This window comes from Fukomys damarensis, unplaced genomic scaffold, assembly GCF_012274545.1.
Source record: "Fukomys damarensis isolate Sample0158 unplaced genomic scaffold, DMR_v1.0_HiC HiC_scaffold_4, whole genome shotgun sequence".
NCBI lineage: Eukaryota > Metazoa > Chordata > Mammalia > Rodentia > Bathyergidae > Fukomys > Fukomys damarensis.
The window spans coordinates 49,979,685-50,001,099 of record NW_022900916.1 but is presented as its reverse complement, the minus strand read 5'-3'; the positions used below and the strand labels follow the sequence as shown (position 1 = coordinate 50,001,099).

Genomic DNA, 21,415 nt, shown 5'->3' with positions numbered 1-21,415 from the left:
ATGTCTCATAAAGATAACTCCCTAGCTTATCATCATTTCTACCATTTGGTTGGTATTATTCCTCTACATTTCTTCCCCTTCATTCAGTTTATGCCTTTAAAAGACAAGATTGAATTCTGCTGCTTTCCTAGACTTTGCCATTCATTTTCATTTTCTATGAACTTCTCCACTTTACGGCTTGTGCTTACACTGTAATTCTGTTATCTACACTTTTTTTTTGTAGAAAAAACGACTTCTTGTAGTCCTGTTAAGCATACCGATGCCAAAAAGTAAAATCATATCTTTTTCATCTGTTCAATGTTTTCAAACCCCACTGCAGTTCTCAGGATCCCTTCATAAGTACTGATTGATTAAAGATCATTTATGGAGGTCCAGCAATGTGTTTGGTAACCCAATTCCCAAACCTAAACAATCTCAAAATGTTTAAGTATTATAGATATAAGTATTTGGAATAAACGGCAACTAGGAAAACTGAGGTTATTGGGTATTCTAAAAACTCAAGAAATAGAACTTTATCCTCCACTCAGAGCTGAATAAGATACAGTTTCAGTTTAATTATGTTTGTCAATCAACAATTCAATTTTCAATATTTTATCAATTTGGAACAAAACTATATCAACAAATAATCTGTATCCAATATTTGACATGATGATAAATATGAGATACCTGGAAAATTTTCCTAGTGGGAGGACATTTTTATATTTTATTTACTAAAAATGATTACCCAATAGAATGTGATTTCTGATACTGATTAGGTAATTAAAACAATGAAAAATAGCAATATAATACTGCCCACACTGTATATTTATGTGCGGGTATAATTTGTGGAAATGATAAAATGTAGACCATGTTCCTCAAGAAATTGTTCTTGCTCATTATTCTGAATAGAATATGTGAAGATAAATATACAAGGATGCTTTTAGAATCAGTGCAACTAATCTGACTAAAGAAATTACAATCTAATTTTAGTATCCAATGTTTTTATAAATTTTCTGTGTTATATTGTAAAACAATCCTATATTTTTGATAGATTTACATTTCAGTTACAAGTGAGAGATAATCTATTTTCTAATTATTTCTTCTCTACGACTTGAACTTTAGATATGTCTTGCAGACAGTGGGAAAAGACAATGACCATCACATCTGTTGGTTTTGATTTTTAAAAAACTTGTAGTAGGAGGTAAACAGCAGAGTACAGATGTGAATGCCTAAGAGAAGCATTGTATCTTTCATTCAATTTACTCTTACAGGCCGTTCCAATAGTGAGTTATCATGTTGCTTCATTAGAACATGAATGCAGAGATATTTCATATGCTGTACCTCTTTCCAGAAAACAAAATATAAGTACACATGGACTCCACTGAAAAAAGGAAAATATCAAATATAGTCCTCAATAATTCAATACCATTTTCTTTTTCTTCCTGTGCATTCTTCTGTTGCTTCTAATGAGGTTTTTGTGGACAATATATTCTTGGAAAGAAAACTAATCCAAAGCATATATGAAACAAACTCGGAACATAGTTGAATAGTACCGGCATAGCATTACTTCCTAGTTGATGAACTGAGCCTGTTTGGGTCTTATAATTCCTCACCATCCTCTGAGCTAAAGCTGCTTCTTCTACTGCTGGATTTAGAAACTGCAGGGGAAGCAGCAGAGAGCAGTGGATCTGTTCCAAACGGGGACACTGTGTCATTCAGCAGCATGCCATCCAATCTTTGCTCCTCTTTCAAAGCAGCACTAAATGATAAATCTGTGAAGTGTGACAAAGGATCAGAGAAGGCCATAGCTTGATCAGTGAGCTTGGGGCTTGGCCCCTGAGATGGAGTCAGTTGTTGGCAATAGTCTACTGAACTCTGCTCAGGAGTCTGCTGTTTGGTGAGGTGAGCACCTAAATCGACTGTGCCAAGGGAAGCCAGGGTTGGCAGACCATGGGCACGAGCCTGTATTTCTAGTTCCTGCAATTTCAAATGAGAAGCATTAAAAAAAATGCCTTTGAAAGTAGACATAACTTGAGAAAATAAACCAGAGTAGAAGCAAACTATCAACAGTATTCAAAGTGGAGAGTAGTAAAAATTATAAGTATTCTTTGCAGATAATGGAATCTGATTCATTTCTGATGCCTGAAAAGTACCTCAAAGAAAATTACCCAGAGATTTAAAAATTCTCCTCTTCTTGTTCTGTAAAGGGACTCATGACATATTAAGGTCCTGGAATGGCTCAGACTATAATAAAGCCATTCTTATATAGTGGGAAATCTTCCATTTATTTTTCCCGATAATTTCTCACCATAATTCTGGACTATTTCATGGAAATAGAGCAAAAGCTTTACCTGGCTATGAGTATGCCCACATTAAAAAAAGAGAGTAATAAAAGCCCATACTTTGATAGTTTGTGTTACTAGCACAGATGAGAAGTTGCTTAAACTGGTACAATATGTCTTCAGCAGTGAAATCCATAGTATTATTATTAAACAAATAAAAGCAAGAAGAGAGAATGGAGAATTTAGTGTCCAATATTATCTAGAGGAACAAATATTCTACTTAATAGTGTTTTCTGGGGGGAGAGTATCACGTGTATTTATGAAAGGAGCTCTATTTTCTGCACTTTGTAACTAGCTGTTGTTATTCATTATATTTTAAGCCATCCTGATCCTGAATTTCTAATCAAAACCTAATTGAAACAACCCAATTAGTGAACTTTTAAAAGGCAATAAAATTATTTTTCAGTAGAAAAAATAATCATTAGTAAGGACACATATTGTACCAATGAATAAAACTAATGTCAAGTAAGGCATATGTTAGCTACCCAGTCCATGGCAACATTCTTATAAAAACCTGAATCCGAAGTAGAAGTCGCCTGTTAGCCTGCTCTAACGTCTTCTGCCTGTGTTCTAACTCTCGGGCTCTCTGTTGTTCTTTTTGTAGCCACTTGATATACTCCACGGATGCTTTCAGAATGGTTCCTTTGTTCCAGCGTGTATCACTGTAGAACAGAGAGATAACCTTTTCACAATTGTGCATGTCAGCAGAATTCATAAGAACTTACAAAATCTTTTACATTAATATAAAATAATGATTTACATGACTATTATTCACTCTTAGATATTATTGCTTCTGAATAGAAATTTTAATAGAATAGTTAAGAAGCCCTTATATAGTAAAATTAATCCCAGAATGAAAATAAGTGTCAAAAGAAAGTAATAAAGTGACTTTTTGTGGGAGAGCTAAATGCAATATCATGATTCTACCATTACAGTTTTTATATTTTTAGTGAAAATTGCTTTTATTATTAACTCCAAGATTAAAATCTATGTGCCGTATTTCTGCATTAATGAACTAGGAAATGTACATTACTGACGACTTAAGACTAAATTTTTAAAGATTATTTCGAATGTACCAATCCTTTAACCTACTTCCTAATAAAGTTGCTTTTGTTTCTAAGAAAAAAAATTCTCTCCTGAAGGCTGATCCTGAGTGAGCAGAGTTTGGTAGCATCGCTTTATACAGCAAAGCAAATTTCTAAAACCATTTGAACAATTCTTCCACACAAATGGCATCAATACTTTTTAAGAAGCTTGATATGGATACCTATTTGTAAATAAGTTTAACTTAAGGTTAACTAAAACTAAAACATAACTAGGTAAACTTTTAGGCTATACCATAGAAAAATATTTTACTACACACTTAAGACAGAAGAAATTATAGAGATAGAATTATGGAACAAGCTACTGGCTATAATATCTGAAAATATACATAAAAGAATGTAATGCTGTATGAGAACTGACAATCTTTGTTGAAAATAAGGCCACACTAATAATGAAATATTAATGAGAATGGCTAAATAATCTTATTGAAATTTCAAATTACAGTCGAACTGTATTGAATACAGCATAGAGTAAACACGTAGGGGAATTATGTATTTTCCAACTTATAATTTTAGCTTACATGATCTATGTAAAGTACGTTTTATATCTTCTTGTTCTGTGATCTGTAGGGAATACATTGAACTTCATACACATTTAGTAAAAGTTGCAAGTAGGAAAACACAGCTTATGAAATATTTGATTTGAATATCTCATTTGAAGTTCAGGTTACCTGACAAGGTCACTAACAGTACCAAATTAAAAGAATGTTCATTTTTCTACCACCCAGGAGAAATGCTTATTAAGGTCTGGGAAAGACATGTTCTACTAAAATGCACAAAACCATTGCTGGTATTTCATATGTGAAAACGCTTTATCCATTTGCTAGGACCATAGCGACTCTTGGGGTCATTCTGTACACAGTGACTTATCTTATGTTGCGATGGCTATGAAAAGACATGCTACTTTTGTCACTGAGCCAAGAAAGTATCTATAACAAAAATGTAGTGGCCTTATGAAAAAAGATTAAGCAGCAGCAGGAGCCTTATGGTATCTTTGTTTCATTCCCTCTCCTTGGAAGAAAAACTTGAAGTAGAAGGAATAAGATAAAAGAGACAACCCAACCAACTTTGAAGTTTAGAGTATTGTTTATTTAGATCTAAAATAGACCTCCATAGTTATAGTGATCACATAGTATCTTCCTTCCTTCCTGATGTCATTTACACTAAGTTTTCAAAAGCTCACTCTATTTCAAAACCATCCAAATATATTTGAAATATATCTTGAAATATTTTAGGTTTTGCTCATATTAATCAGATTTTGTCTCTCTCCCAAGATGATTTCAAGGAACTTAGCATTAACATATTAAGAAATAATATGATGCTACTCTATAAATAATGAACACTCACAAAAGCATAGCTAATAAAGAATATGGATACTGGCCCTTTCTGTAAAATAATTTTCTCTGAAGGAAAGGCAGTTAAAAGCTTAAGTAAATTTATGGCCAAAATAGGTAAAAGCAATGTGTAAACTCAGGAGTACAACCAGCAAAACCACGGAAAATGCATAATTTATAGACATCTTAAGCATATACATCCATTCAAACACATTATTTATAAAAATAAAAATGCAGAAAATAATATCTAATTTATAACTCACTTAACCTAACTTTTCTCTTTATTTTCCCTTCTAACTCCCTTACACTGACCTGCAAAGTATAGATTTCTGAATGTTTTTGAAACATGAAAATGTCAACTTCATTGAATTCAGTGTTTTCAGCTATTAGCTTTGATTTCTTACCCCAAAGTCTGTTCAGTCATGAACTGGAAAGAGTTGAACCCTCTACGGTTCCTACCATTTGCCCTAGAGCATATGGTGTTTAGAGGATAAGCTCAGGGTTGTCTCACTCAATTCAGTACTCTTTCTGCAAACCTGTGTCTTTCTTCCCTGTTGAAATGCATCTGTCATAAGAAGCATGCTATATACTATAATTGTGTGCCTTCTTATCCCCTAGGACTGCAACAGTTTTCACCAGTTATTAATATTCTCTTGAGTGTAATATGTTATACTCTGATATTTTCAGCTCTATCTATTGTTGTTTATGAAGGCTGAATCTGTTCCATTTGCTTGGTTTCATGATTCATTAATAGTTACAGCACATAATTTGAAAAAATTCATAGTAGATTTCATAAGCTGACCTTTATTTTTTAAATTATTTTTAAAAAACTGTTCTTGGTCATTTTAATGGTTATAAAAGCCACTCAACGAATTATTCTAAAATTTCTTAAAAATCCAACTGAAATCTTGTTTGATCTTTTTAAATTTTCAAATCCACTTCTCATTAGTTTCATCATTGCATGACATAATGATGCCATTTCTTCATTTTCCCACCTTCAAACTGAAACTAGCCCTCACTGTATTGCCCGCACCCCGCTTTTTCTAGTACTTTTTTTCTGAAACTTTTAGACTATCCATGGTAGTGTCTAAAAATTTGACAAATGAATGCAAAATAATATTATACAGTAGACATTTATATTTTAGTCGATACATCTAGACTTTTCTCTTTAGGTAAACTCGATTTTAAGATGCTAATTCTGGGGTCAACCATAGAATTATCAATGCTGAACCCTGAGAGACAGTGGAGCAGCAGGTGAGACCACAGCATGCCAAGAAATGAAATATATCGAAACATAATTAGTATTCAGACATTAGGAAGGCCACATTTCAGTAACTTTCTCTCCCAAGTAGACATGAATAAATGTAATTTGCCTATATATAACACAATAGAGTTCAAATAAATAATAGCTCTCCTTTCTGAGATCCATAAGGAAGGGAAAACAAGAATGCATACAGTGAAGTTTCTCTGATTGTGCTTCTCAGCCATGGTTCGGTGGTAAATTGATTTTCCATATTCTGGACCAGGTGTAGGCAAACAGTGGCCCACAGCCTATTTTTGTCAATAAAGTTTCACTGGATACAGTCATTCTCCTTCACCACATATTGTCTGTGTCTGCTTTTGGGTAGAAGAGCAGGTAAATAAATGTGACAAAGACTACGTGGGTCATGAAGCTTAGAAGAGTGGCACTCCAGCTCTTCACAGGAAAACTTCGTCATTGCCTGTACTGGAAAATGACTTAAACTGGAAAGGTATATTTAGGCAATCAAAGCTTTTATAAAAATATACAGTAATATAATCCCTCATGCAGTCCTTATAATTTGTATTTTCACATACCTTATATATTTTTATTTTATATTTCTGAAACTCCATTTTAAAGGGAAGATTTGTATTATGTTCAGCCAATAAAGTGCTATGCTTAGATACTTTAAAAGATCTGAACAATATTGAAAGATCTGAAACCAGGACTGAGCTCTTCAGATTCTCCATTCTGCACTCTGCTAACATTTTGCAGATGCTACATTTGTTTCCATACCGCACATTATTTAGTTGTCCAAGTAAGTACTCAACTCTCACTAATATCTTTTCATCAGAATTTATCATTTATTAATAATGACTAGTTGCCAGTATTTGGAGAGATCATTTTCAAATCCTGAGTAAGGCCAAAGACCATGTTTTTATATTTTAGTATAAGCATTCAATATTCAAATAGATACTTTGATTAATTAACTAGTTCTTAGCATTGGAAGTTCCATTTGACCCTCCTGTTGGGTATCTTCCCCAAAGAATTAAAAGAATCATACCACAGCGATATATGTGCACCCATGTTTATAGCAGCACAGTTTGTAAATAGCTAAAACTTGGAAGCAGCCCAATTGCCCATCGATGGGAGACTGGATAAAGAAATTTTGTTATTGTTTTTGTTTTTGTTTTGAATAAAATGGAGCATTACTCAGCCATAAAGAATGCAAAATTAGAGAGATTTATTGCTAAATGGATGTGCATTGAGGTGATACTCTTAAGTAAATACCAAATAGTTTCTCTAGTGTGAGAAACTGAAAGTGTAAATAAGGACTAAGAGATATAATAGATAATGTGAAATAGGAAGAAAAGGGGCAAAGGGGAAGGGGAAATGGGAGGGGTAGGGAAAAGGACAGAAGGGAATGGAATTAATATCAGAAAATGAAAAACTGGAAACAAACAAAGTCTTTGTAAATAGGGAGGAATGGAGGGGTTGAAGGGAGGGCAGGGGAGTGGGGAAAAAAATAAGAACCAAGATGAATTATGTAAAGGTACAAATTTCCAATGATGAATGTCATTATATTGTATACCTAAAATGTAACAATAAGATTAATTAAATAAAATGATAAGATTAATTAAATTTTAAAATTAACTAGTTCCTGAGATTTACAACCTCAGTGTGTTTGTATTTGCCACAAAAACCTGGTTGGCATCAGTTTACGATCCCGTTTATTACATGTACACAATTCTCCAGAATTTGGGGACCTCTGAAAATCCAACAGCTCTGTTTTCATGTTAATATAATTTTAAATTGCAAAAAATTTCATAATCTCAATTTGAGCATCATGGAACATTGTAAATAGCTTTTGGCACTATCACTAAATTTGCCTATGTCATCACTATAAAATAAACCCACTATGAACTGAAGAGATATCATTTACTAATATTCTTTTTTTTTTCATTTACTTATTTTCTGGGCTCTTGAGGCCAACTCTAGGAATAGCCTTAATGCTTCATATCACCCTGGAACAGATATTTTAAACGAGACCAGCGATAGCCTTATCTTGTCATGAGCTACTTAGTTTCCTAGTCATTGGTTCTGTCCTCCCTCCTTCCCTCCCACCCATTTTTGGAGATACTGAAACCATAACATTATTACAGAAATGATTTTGAACTCACGGATCATTAGACTTCGGAATAAGAGTGCCGAGCTCCTTGATTCGGTAATTAATATTATACCTTCTTCTTCTTTCGACTATTAAAGAAGAAATATTATTGATTAGTCTTATTAAAATTCAGTTCAGTTTTCATCAGCTATAAACTTTCATTTTTTTAAGCTTTAATTGAGTTTATTGGAACATTTTAGGGATAAACTTTCTTAATAGTCTTAAAACAGAAATACTTCCATTTACTTAAAAAATAACTTCTCAATAATAGAATAACAATTCAAAAGTATCTTTGTGTTAGTCAGCTTTGAGTTGCTGACAAAATACCTGAGAAAATCAACTTAAAGGAAGAAAGGTTTTCTTTGGCTCAAGGTTTTAGAGGTTTCAGTTCATAGTTAGCGGGCTTTATTGCTTTTTTGGCCCTTGGCAGGGTAGAGACATCATAGTGGGGAGGGGAGAAGGAAGAGGAGTAGGAGGAGGAGGGGTAGGAGGAGAGAACATGATAGATAGAGCGACCCAGAGAGAGAGAAATAGGCCTGGCACAAGACATAGGCAATATAGTCCCTTAGGTCATGCTGCCTTGACTCATTCTGGTCAGCTGAGCCCCATCTCCTAAGTCTCCATCACGTCCCAATAATTCTATCAAACTGTGAATTTATCCATGGTGAAGTTAGAGTCTTCACAACTAATAAGCCACATCTCTGAAAACTAGTCTACTGGTGGACATTTTAGATGCAAACCATAACAATCTTAGGGTTACATTGCAATACTAGAGTTATAAATATATGCTTTACAATATTTTTAAAAATTTGCCTCAAAACATTTTTAATTCTTTTGATTTATATGTTTACTCACACTGATACATAAACAAATATACATGTCTATATATACATATTCTTTCATTTTTATACATAAACAGTTTGTCAATCCATTAGAATGGTAGCCTTTTAAGAGCATACATCTTATTTTACTCTTTTATCTACTCTCCTCAGTGTTTAGTACACTACAGGTGTTTGTGCCCATCTTGAAGGAAGTCGATATATCTTACTCTTTTTGTATCTATAGAGAATTTGGTCTACTCAGGAGGTGCTCAGTAAAGGTAGATTAGACTATCAGCTTGTTTTTCTAATTTAGAGTTTTCAATAATTTATAAATTAGCAGTTTTTAACCTTTGGCATGTATCAGAAACAACAGGGAAGGATCATTAAATAAATCTGTATACCACACCTAGAGATTCTGATTTTAGTATATCTGGAGTTATGTCCAAGAATAAGCATTTCTGACAAACTCACAGGTGATGCTGATTTGTGGGCGTAAAAGCCATGATTTGAGAAATACTGATAAAGGCTTTTATGTAGCGGCTGGTTTTCCTCATGCATTCATTACTATGGCAATTTTGTGTATGTAGTAAATATCCAATGAATATTATATGTGTGATGATTTCCCTATATTGACTCCAAGAGCAATCATCTACTTTATATTTGCAATATCAAGCACCATAATCTACTTACATATGATATTTTTACAATAGTTGTATATTTAAAACATTCAAAGAGATGATGGTACAAAAAAGTCACAAGGAATAAAAACATATTTTAAATAGATGGTAAAATACTTGCACAGCATACACTTGAGAATTAAGGTCTGCTACTGAAAATTGGGAAAGTTAGCAAAGAATACAAATTGTCTTGGTGAGCCTATTCTCCAAAGCTAATTGCTCTGAAAGGACTTGACCTTCCAGAATAATACATGGGGATCCCTCTGAAATTAGAATACAATTGATTTTGAGAGAATTTATTTTGTCTCTTCACTAATTTGTTTCCTTGTGCATTTAATTTCACAAAAGCTAAATGATAACATATTAAAAATACTAAGAAATAAAGGCACATGTGATAGACATACATATGTGTTTTACAGTGACAATCTATTAATAATTCTGTTTACATTCATTACCATATATTACAAACCAGACCTCTGAAACCTTAAAGAACAGCTACGAAGTTCACGGTTTTGTTTCAAAGTGGGTAATTTTAGTCCTCTAGTGTTTCTTCAAAACTTATCATTTAAATTTACCTCATGTAAAACATTAGAAGTTTGTTGTCCACTCAGACTGTCATTTATTTTGAACTGGCTGATTTTAACTTCTGTTTGCTCAATGTGGTTTCTATTTATAGCAGTAGTTATTTGTAAAATAGTTATGCTTTGAGAAATTACTGAATTATTTTGCACTTGGTGATTTCACTCTTTACAAAGTTTTTAGCACATTCACTCAATCCCATCCCTACCTCCAGACAAAAGAGGCCTCTATTCCCACCCACACTTAAAGGACTCACTCTCCCCTTCTCTGGCCAGACCTCTTCCCTATGAGCAAGGCAGCCACAGGGCTGAGGAAATCTCTTCCCAACTGCACTCTGGAACTGTGCACAAGGAAGTTCTCATCTAATCATGGGCCCACTTCCAGAGTCCGTGTAAGCCTCACCTCAACGTCTACCCTCTGGAGGGAGAATCACTCAGCCCCAGTTTACTCACCCACAGGTCAGGATGTGACCCAAAGGCAGCTATTTCCAGGAATATGTATGGATCATAAATGCACAGGGTGGGCTGTTCACACTCATGTTTGAGGCCACTTGCAGCACAAAATGGAATAGAGACTGAGGAGAGGAGTAGAGTAGGCTGCAAGCTGAGGGCTGGCACTGCCCTACCCGGACATTGCTCCCTCAGTCTGGCAACCCGAGGATTCTAATTTCACTCCTGACCTTCTAAAGCCTCTAGGAAGGATGGGCCATATTTAATTTAGCACTTTTTAGTTTGAGTTATACCTCTTACATATTTAGCCTTCTGGTAAGTGGGATCTTCTCTGTTTTGCATGCTCCCACAAGATTTATGTTTTCAAGGATTGTTCTAAATTCATTATACTTAACACTTATGATATCTTTTCATGTTGATTTTTCCCCAAAAGGAAGATAATTTAACAAGAGAACCCAGATTAGAAAACACTTCATTAAAACACACATATCAGACACCTACAATATTCTACAGTAAATGACTTAACTGCCTAAGCTGAAAACAGAAAAAAGAATGTCAAAGACAGTAATAATTAACAGATTTACAAAGAAAGAACTCCATAGTACCTTAAGGTACTAATTCCTTCTTCCAATCATTAGCTCTCCCCAGTCATATTCACCTTGTTCAAAGTCTGGAACAAGATTTTCTGCTCTGCTATTCAGATGGTGGAAGTCAGATCATTTCCCCAAGGCCTGTTAGAAACCAGTGTGTCAGCTCTTTCCTCACACTCAGTCAACTAACACTCACCACTCTGTGAGGTGCGTTACACAAAGGTGTAGGATTCACAGGTGCATTCGGAATCAATTTCTGCTAATTGCATGTAAGGAAATTACTGATTATTCAGGGCTCTAGCATTTTATTTATTTTTCTTCTGTTTTACTCTTCCTTCAGTTTTTGATTTGGCTCCCAGAACAAAGACCCTTCACTCTCAATCAGTCAAGCTCTCAAGATAGTCACCCACTTAAGACATGACCACGCACTCTAAAGCCCAGCCCTGCTGCTGTTTCTTCACATTTCCCATCTCAAGTGACCTGTTATCAGAGCCAAACTGACCCAGAGGAAAGCATAAAAAAGCCTTTTTTCCTCAGAGGTGGAATTCAGTATTACAACATGAGAAATGCCTTTCAGATAAGATATCGTTAGCAAGGGAGGAGCACATTGACACAGAGAAATGAGAGCCTGGACTTGTGTTTCTGACCATTAAAATGGCATACTACTAAAATGATGTCCAAAGTCAATTTATCTTTTTAAATCTTGGAATCAATGAATCACAACACAGCTCAAATGTAGCCAAATGCACGCATCTCAGTCTAACACAGCCTCCTAGAGAATGAATGATCAAGGAAGACGTTTCATTTTGTGGAAAATACACAACTTGGATTTTTTTTTTTTTGACAGTTCATATGGGTTGCATTTCCCAAAAGGGCTTGTTTGCAAACACAATTTTGGTCATCTTTACCTTCTTATAGAGTTATAATAAAAGCTCATAAAATTCAATCTGTATGCATTTACTAGTGTTTTAGTTCAGTGTGGAAAAAAACAGAAAAATATACTCACTGAGGTTGTGATTGTCCTTTTTTTGTCTCTCTTTTGCCAATGCTCTGGTGTCAGTTTCTGATCATAAGAAAAATAATTGAAACAGTGCTTAGTTCTAATCTAAAAATTTCCCCAGGCAAAATGATTCAGAAATACTAGCTGAAAATACCAGATTGCTTGCTCCAAAGTGGTACGATAATATTTTTGATAAAAATATTTAGAAACTTGTAACAGATACCTCTTTATTAAAAGGCAATAGCAAAGCCTTTAAACTTTGGGGTAAGAAAAGCTGGATTTGTTTTCTGGCTGTCCATGTAATAGATGTGATCAGTTACCAAATTTCTCTGTGTCTCAGACTTTTCATTTGTAAAATGAATACAAAATACCTACCTGATTTTCACTGTGATGATTATAAAAGAGGTGTGACACACAGAATGTATTAAATTATTCAGTCACTGTCATTATTATTTTCAGACTTTTGAGATTCAGAAAGAAATTATTCTGACCTAAAATCTTCATAAATAATTATGATTTCTACATCCCACAAGTTGGAACTAACTACCTTTCATAGATATTCCTATCAAATAATTCCACACTCTCTTCCACTTACTGATGCTGGCTTCATGCTAAATGATTGAATTTGTGCTCATCTGACATTAGGACGGCCCTTAACTTTCATTTCTTGGTGTTCACACCCTTGGTAGTTCTCCCCAGCAATGAAGGAGGCTGATCTATGAAATGAACAGATTCATGTGGCAATGTCTACTATGACTTCCAAGGTTAAATTACAGAAAATATTTTCAGCTTCCACTTTGGTACCTCTTGGTTCACCAGTTTTCATGCCCTGAGGCTTCGTAAACAACACTACAAAGAGGTCCTCACAGTAAAGAACCAAGATCGCTCATCCACAAGCAGCACTAATTTCAAGGGCTGAGAAGGAACCTTCTTGGGAGTGTGTCCTCCAGCCACCTGTGAAGTGTCAGACTATGTACATCTGCCTCACATCTGGACCAATGCTCTATAAGAAACTCAGAGGAATAGAGGTTACATTTGACGCAGCTATCCCTCTGCTGGGTATCCTTCCAAAAGAATTAAAAGACTCATACCACAGTGATATATGCTCACCCATGTTTATAGTGGCACAGTTTTTAATAGATAAAACTTGGAAACAGCCCAATTGCCCATCAGTTGGAGACTTGATAAAGAAGATGAGTTTTTTCTATAAAATGGAATACTACTCAGCCATAAAGAATGAGAAATTAGAGTCATTCATAGGAAAATGGTTGCATATCAAGGTCATACTCAAGTGAAATAAATAAATCACACATGTAAATACCAAATAGTTTCTCTGGTGTGAAATACTAAAAGTGTAAATAAGATCCAAATGGTATAATTGACAATGTGAAATAGGAAGAAAAGGGCTAAAGGTATAGGGGAAGTGGGAAGGGTGGGGGAAAGGAAATAAGGGAAAATAAAAAAATATGAGAAAACAAAAAAAATGGAAGAAAAGTTTTGTAAATGGGGAAGGCAGGAGGGGTGAAAGGAGGGTAGGGGTACAGGGGAAAACAGGAGAACCAAGACCTGTCATGTAAAGGTACAAGATCCCAATGATGAATATAACTGTACTGTATACCTAAAATGTACCAATAAAGTCAATGAGAAAAAAAAGAAGAAGAAAGAAACTCAGAGTCAGAACAAATTTGCTCCACTCCCTCTGGGTTCCTGACAGAGACTGGAAGAGACCAGAGATGTTTCTTTCAAGCTGATAAATTTTGGAGCTAATTTGTGATTATATACAAAAGGTAATTGCTACAGTGTTCTTAGAATTTGTAGTTCTAAACATGGTATAAAGAAATACATGGTATTTAAATTTATTTAAAATTTGCTAATTTTAATCCTAATACTATACTTTCAACATATTTTTAGTTATCAAGCTCCATCAAGAGCATGCCTTGTATTTACCTAAATTATTATTTTTAACTATGCAGTTTTTCAGCTATGATCTAAAAGCTTGGTATCAAAACTTGAAATGAATTTTATTTTATTATTATGGCAAGTCAGGAAATCATTAATCCATTTTTTACTCTGAGCAGCTGTGTGACCTTGCCAAAATAACTCCTCAGACCATTGAGTGGTCTAAGGCACCTTTGATTTGTAATAATTTTGAAATGAATTATTGAAGATTGAGTTTCTTTTTCTCAGTTGAGAAGGTTTAATCCAAGTCCATCATGAAATCAATAAAACAATTTAAAAGGGAAATTCTAAAATTTTCTTTATATCTAATTCTGCAAAGAATAATTTTCCTAATTATTATTCTGCAATCATATAAATATCAATTTAATAGAAAAATGAACTTCTGCTAAGTGAATCTGTATTTATATATCTCTATGAAAACTACATATGTATTCTTGAAACAATGAATCAAAGTGTAAATAAGGATCAAAAAGCCTAATAGGTAATATGAAATAGGAAAAAAAGGTCCAGAGGGGAAGGGGAAGACAGAGGGGTTGGGAAATGAAAGAAAGGAATGGAATTAATATGAGAAAATGAAAAACTGGAAACAAAGTCTTTGTAAACAGGGAGGGGTTGAAGGGAGATTTTTTTATAAAGGGTTTTTTATAAAAAAATAAAAACCAAGATATATTATGTAAAGGTACAAATTTCCAATGATGAATGTCTTTATATTGTATACCTAAAATTTACCAACAAAATTAATTTTAAAAATAATGAATCAAGCAGGGCTTTGGCTCAGTGGTTCCAGTTCCTGCCTCACAAGCGCAAGGGCCCGAGTTCAATCCCTGGTACCTAATAATAATAATAATAATAATAATAAATCAATTCAGTCAAACTGCAAGTTATACTAACACACTATCTAGTTGTCATAAAAACATAATGAATTTATTTTTGGAAACTCTCCCTTCATTTGGTAATAATTTTAAAAATACTCTACTTAGCATAATTCCTATCACTCATATCTCAGGTAAGCCGATAAAAATTTTAAAAGGTAAAACTATGAAAGCAACATTACCTGCAATTTCTGTTTTCATTGGTAGACTAATTGGACAGGAAGCATTTGTAAGCCCCATATTAATTGGTGAAATTCCCCGTTCATCACTATATGCATCCAAAATACTTCCCGACAACTTCAGAGAAAAAAGGAAGAAAAGATCAATTAAACTTTCCGTGCACATGAGTATCTTTACTTGTATGCATTAAATTCTCCCTTTTAAGTTTATCATTTTGTTGGTAATAATAATGATAATATATAACATTTTAATTTTAAACAAGAGATGAGTATGAATTTACTATTTTTAATTATATGAAAATGCTTGTGATATTAAAGTGGAATGCTTGTGAATAAGTTATTCTGAGAAAAGCATTTATATTTAAGCAGAAAGAGAAATCAGTTCATTCATGAAAGAAAATTCTGATTAATGTTTACAAAATTATGGGAGCTTGAACTGGCATATAACATATTTATAAGTGAAAACAATTAAAATATTCTTTCAGATAAATCAATGCACAACTTAGCAAAGCTGGAGAAATTCCTTGCATAACACAAATTAGGTATAATGGTCAAACATCTGGGAGCCTCTTTATGCTATCAGTGCTACCAGCAATTCACAGTCAGGAAGCATCTTGCACTATTGAGAAACTCCTTCCTGGAAAGCATACTTTTTCTGCATTGCACATTTAGTATTCTAGATTATTATAAACATTTCAGCTGGAAACCAAAAGTGCTTTATATCCAATTGTAGCAACACTGCAATTCTTCAAGTGCCTCTTAGAAACAACTTTCAGAAAAGCTAAGGTATCCTATACACAATATTCACATTTCAGGTTAATATCTACCATGTTACAAAAAGCTTCATTTTAAATGTGGGATTTGAAATTTTAAAATATTTCCATTCTACATATCTTTATTCCATTTCTGGGCAGTTACCCAAAAGCTGAATAATTTTTCTCTCCTCAAAGACTAGGAACAATACATATAACCAAGCATAACTGTAACAAGATTATTATGGAGAAACTAACTCCACAGTCCCATTTTTTGTAAAGCTCCAATTCAAAATGAAAAATTTTTGATACTTATAAAATCTGACTGGAAATAAATATGAAGAAAAAACATATTAAGACCAAAATCAGTATTTGGGGTAATAAACCACTAAAGTATATGCAATAAATGGTATATATTTCTAAGGGGAAAAAATGAAAATACAGTTGAAATCAGCTACTAAATAATTATATGTACATATAAATAAATGCATTTTATTCCATATATGATTCAGTGCTATATATTTCACATAGTGTTTCCTTATCATTAACTCTGTTAGGAGTCCTCACAGTTACATCATATAAAGTCATTATTTTAAAATATGTTTTTATTTTTTGGATGTTAGAAGGGAGTTATATAAATCAAGTAATGATTCCATTTCAATTTTTTCATTTGCAAAATGGGGACTAAGGTGATAATTTGATGAGATGATACATATGAGTAGTAGATAAAAAAAAAAAAGGAGGAAATCCAGAAGGCATATGGATGGGAGTCATTTAACTGTATTTTTTAAAGTACAAATTTTCCAAGATCATTTTTTTAAAAAGCCTGTTGGTTATGAGCTGAGGCATCACCAACCTGAACTGTACATTTCCAGTGTGTCTTTGAGAAACAGTAATGGAGCTGCTGAACAAAAAGGCAGGGAGTGAGAGGGAAGGAACCAGAGAAAGGGCATTTCTCCTCTGAAGAGCCGAATTCACATGGATTTCACTGCAGAAGTGGCAAACTTCAGAAATGTAAAAGAAAAAGAGCTACAGTATATACATACCGCAACAACAAAGTGAGAGGTTCCTAACTAGAACATTTCTTTGGGTCCGCGTTACCCAGCCAGACATAATTCCTTATAAACGCATTATTCCTTATAGATGGGGCAGCTATTCTCACAATGAATCTGATCCTGCTTAACAACAGCTATATCACATCTTTTTCTGACCTTGGTTATTGTCCAATTTATGCCCTCAAGCACAATGATTAACATCCTATTTAATTTTATGCCATAGATACTAGTCTATTTCGTGTAAACGACTAATCATATTTTGAGTATCATTAAACTATTGGGTTTCAATTTCAGACCACGTGATATATTTCATGTAATCTAAAGTGCCTTCTCTCTATTAGAACATGTTAACATTAAACAATGTTACTGAAAAATTTAACAATTTTGAATACATATGAAAGGGCTTATAATGAAAATTTACATCTACCTGTGTTAGAGGGGTAAATTACTTAAGTAATAAGTATAAGTTTTAACTTTATTATGTAAATTGTTAAGCAACCGTATAGGTAGTTTTTGAAGAAAGATTTATTGTAATTAAAAAGCAGATTGCTTTCTCAATAGGACAAAACCTTTGACATGACAGTAGATGAACGCATTACCATTCACCATGAGTGAATTTTAAAGGTACGAAGTAAAGAATTTATCATAAAATATTTTCGACAAATAAAACATACATCTCTCAAACTATACTTTTCTGTGATAGGAAAAGTGAGCTCCCAATCTGAGAAGCTGCTCTGAGATAAGGAATGGTTGACAATGGCATATAGATTTTATTCACATTTCTACCCGTGAGGTGAGGTGAGAAGGACTGAATGAGTTGCTTCCAACCTTTCCACGTTCATCCGTCCATCCACAGTAGCCAATCCTTCCTGAAGAAAATGATCTTAGAGGGGCAAAACATCTGAGGTAAATGACCGTGTCAAAAGTAAAACATTGCAGAACATCAGAAATAATGACGAAAGCAAAAAAAAAAAAAAAAAAAAAAAAAAAAAAAAAAAAAAAAAAAAAAAAAAAAAAAAAAAAAAAAAAAAAAAAAAAAAAAAAAAAAAAAATAAAAAAAAAAAACCCAATTCAAAGTTTCTTAAATTAGCCTAAAAAGGGAAGGAATTTGTAATAATTTTAATGATAATTAATTAGTAAATATAACAATAACCAAAGTGACCAGCAATGATGAGAAGAAATGAGATATGAAAAATAAAATACATGGGGAAAAAAATGTAGAACAACACAATAGCATAAGAATATATAGATAAAGAAATAAAATAATTAGAAAAAGATGAGATTAAAATAGTCTCCCAAGAGAGCAAAAGATAATTAAAAAAATAGGATATGCACAGGGTCCTGAATTTGATCCCCAGTACCCCGCCCCCAAAAAAAGAAAAAAAAAGAAAGAGAGAATAGGATAAATGACAGGAAACTTAAACAATGTGGAGAATAGGTTTGATAATAGAACTAAAATACAGATTATTCTTAGAAAGACAAAAAATATAATTGGAAGGGAATATTATTTTAAAACAATGAAGTTAAATTTCCAAGAATTAACATTAAATAAATGACTAGAGTGTTTTCTTTTATTTTATCTTATGTTATTGTTGTTTTATTTTTATTTGAAAGTCGGTGACTCTAGAATGTGAAAGAAGAAAGGAATGATTGGCATTCAGACATATTACACTGAAATTCAGGAATATACAGTAACAGAGACAAATCTTAAGGTCTAAATGGAGAGGGAAGTGTTATATAAAAGGACACAAGAATCAAGCCAGGCATGGTGGTGCTATCTTAATCTTGATCAGCGTCAACTATACAGGGAGACCCTGTCTCAAAAAAAAAAAAAAGGAACAAGAATCAGGATTAATATAAGATTTTTCAATAGCACAATTAAATATAAAAGGAAAAAGTCTATTAAAGAAGTTAAAAGAAAAAAGTGCATTGTTTAACAGCATCAAAATGAACAAAACAGGAATGAATTTAATGTAGGAGGCAAAGTCTTGAACACTAAAATAGCAAAGGAGACAGAGCACCAGTGCTATAGTTGTGATGTCATGTAAAATTTTTAAAAGAAGGAAAATTGGCTGGTTGTAGTTTGATTGTAGAGTACTCAACTAGCTTGCTCAAAGGCTTTTGATCCTCAGCAAAAAAAAAAAAAAAAGTCTAACTGAAAGCATCTTTATAGTTTCAAATAAAGTTAACTGAATTTTAATTGGTATTTATATGAAAGTAATTTTATTTATAATTATGTTTCATAGACTTTTAAAAAATAAGACAAAGAGTTTGACATGATATTTCTTTCCTACAAAAATTGTACCACTGAGAAACTTTCCCTTACAGAAGATTTCCTACCTCTTCCGACTCAGAGACTTGGATTTGTTCATCATATTGTTAATCTCACTCTACTATGGTGAAAGATACATGTGATGTGTGGCTGATTTGATTATGCATAGTTTAATTTGTGTTCTCTATACTGGGTTCCATACAAAATTGTGAAACAAAGTTTATCATATATCTCCTTGTCTTCCGACTAAAATTCTTAAGGACCAAGGATCCAATTAGATATTTGCTTATGGTTAAGCAATAATGTACACTTTATATCACATTTTACTGGAATCGTGCCTTTCCTTAATAGAAGTGGCTAATAATTCCAAGTTACAATCTAAAGACTGGAGAGAAAGGCTATGAAACCTCCATTGAAATCAATGACAAGATAGTAAGTTTCTATAGCCTTATGAAAATTTAACTTTGACTATGTTTAAAATAAGTACTGCCCCATGAGAAAATAAAATCTGGATCCAGCATTATTGTAGAAAGATCTAAATAAAGTATATAAATGTATATATATACATATATCCATTTACTCTCATCAGGATGAATATAGTAAAGCACAACATCAATAATCTGACTCAAAATTCTACATATGCTTTTTCTACTGTTTTGGCCCTTTCCTCTCCATATATTACATTGAGTCTGTCACACAATTTAAAGAATAATTTCTCCCTTTAGGTTTTCTTCTCCATTCTTCTATGTTAAGATCCACCAGACCCTACACCTAAATTGTATTTCTCTATCTAGTAGCCCTTCATCCTCCCAATTAGTCCCATGTGCTCCTCTCAGACCAACTCATTTGAAAAATGTAAATTCCTTAAGGTACCTCTCAACTCAATTATCTAAAGTTTCTCCAATTTTATTCATATATCAAACCTAAACTTTTGTGTCTGGCTTTTAAAACATTGTCATATGGCCTCATTTTACCCACCCAATGTTACTTCACACCACAGCATGTCTTGAAAGATTTCTCATCACCACATACCCACATCCTATGCTCAAGTGTTCCAACAATAGATTTGATCCCAGTAATGCGAGATTGGGTAGAGGACTAAAAGGAATCTGTGGATTCACGTATGGGCTTTAAAAAAAAAATAACAGAGCACAAACATTATAATAACATGTACATTTATTATAGAGAGTTGGCTATTATATGTCAGGTTAAGTGAAATATGTTTCATAGTAATTGAAGTAACAATATCTCAAGAAATCTTTAGAACAACTTTTGGGAGTATTGTAATTATTATTTTAGATATTTAAAGTCATGGCCAAGAGAAATTAATTAATTATATCATGGTTATATGCTTTCTAAATAATTGGGAGACTCAGATTCAAACCCAGCTTTTCTAATGGAACAACTGGTTTATTACTACCTATATTAATATGTAAAAGGGTTCTTGCCTAAAATATATTTGATCTTAGGTGTTGTGAATATTCATAAAATTGAAAGTTATTGGACTATATTTTTCTCCATTTTGTATTTTCTCACTGTTACTTTCTGTACTTCACCCTGTCAATAATAATCAAAATCAAACTTATTTGCTAAGTTTCAACTTAGATTCTAAGCCACTGATAAAGAACCTTTTAAAACTTTCAATGCTACAAACAGCCTGCTGTGGTACACATGACACGGTTTTGCCTCCACTGGCCACGGCCCTTTGCAGCACCCTGCCTCACAGCAGCCTGACTTATTTTTCTCTGCATCTAAATGCCATAAGTCTAATAACCTCAGCTGTAAAATTTTCAGTTTATTTTCTATTTATTGTTTTATTATTTCTATTCTGTCTGCAAGAGAGAAGGTATCATAGCATGTACTTACCTTCTTCCTGAAAATGAATCATTTACGTAAATCCTGAGAACTTTCTGAAAATATTTATGTATATATACATATAGAATCTCCCAGGTCATCTCATTATGAGTAAAAAAGTAGGTAACAAAACCTTGCATACATTATATTTTCAGAAAGTCATATACGGACAAATATATATATATATATAT

The 21,415-nt window shown here is 33.2% G+C and overlaps 1 protein-coding gene across 2 annotated transcripts in view; it reads right to left on the bottom strand.

Annotated features, from left to right (window-relative positions):
- Positions 1-690: 690 nt before the first annotated feature.
- The window catches only part of Tfec (transcription factor EC), a 67,324-nt gene continuing 46,599 nt past the window's right edge, over positions 691-21,415 (bottom strand). For both annotated transcript variants that reach the window (XM_010621873.3, XM_010621874.3), the window contains 5 exons: positions 15,295-15,409; positions 12,288-12,344; positions 8,179-8,254; positions 2,836-2,983; positions 691-1,956 (listed from right to left, as the gene is read on the bottom strand). In XM_010621873.3, the coding sequence (XP_010620175.1) occupies positions 1,579-1,956; positions 2,836-2,983; positions 8,179-8,254; positions 12,288-12,344; positions 15,295-15,409 (774 nt within the window). In that variant the 3' untranslated portion in view covers positions 691-1,578. The remainder of the gene's footprint in view (positions 1,957-2,835; positions 2,984-8,178; positions 8,255-12,287; positions 12,345-15,294; positions 15,410-21,415) is intronic.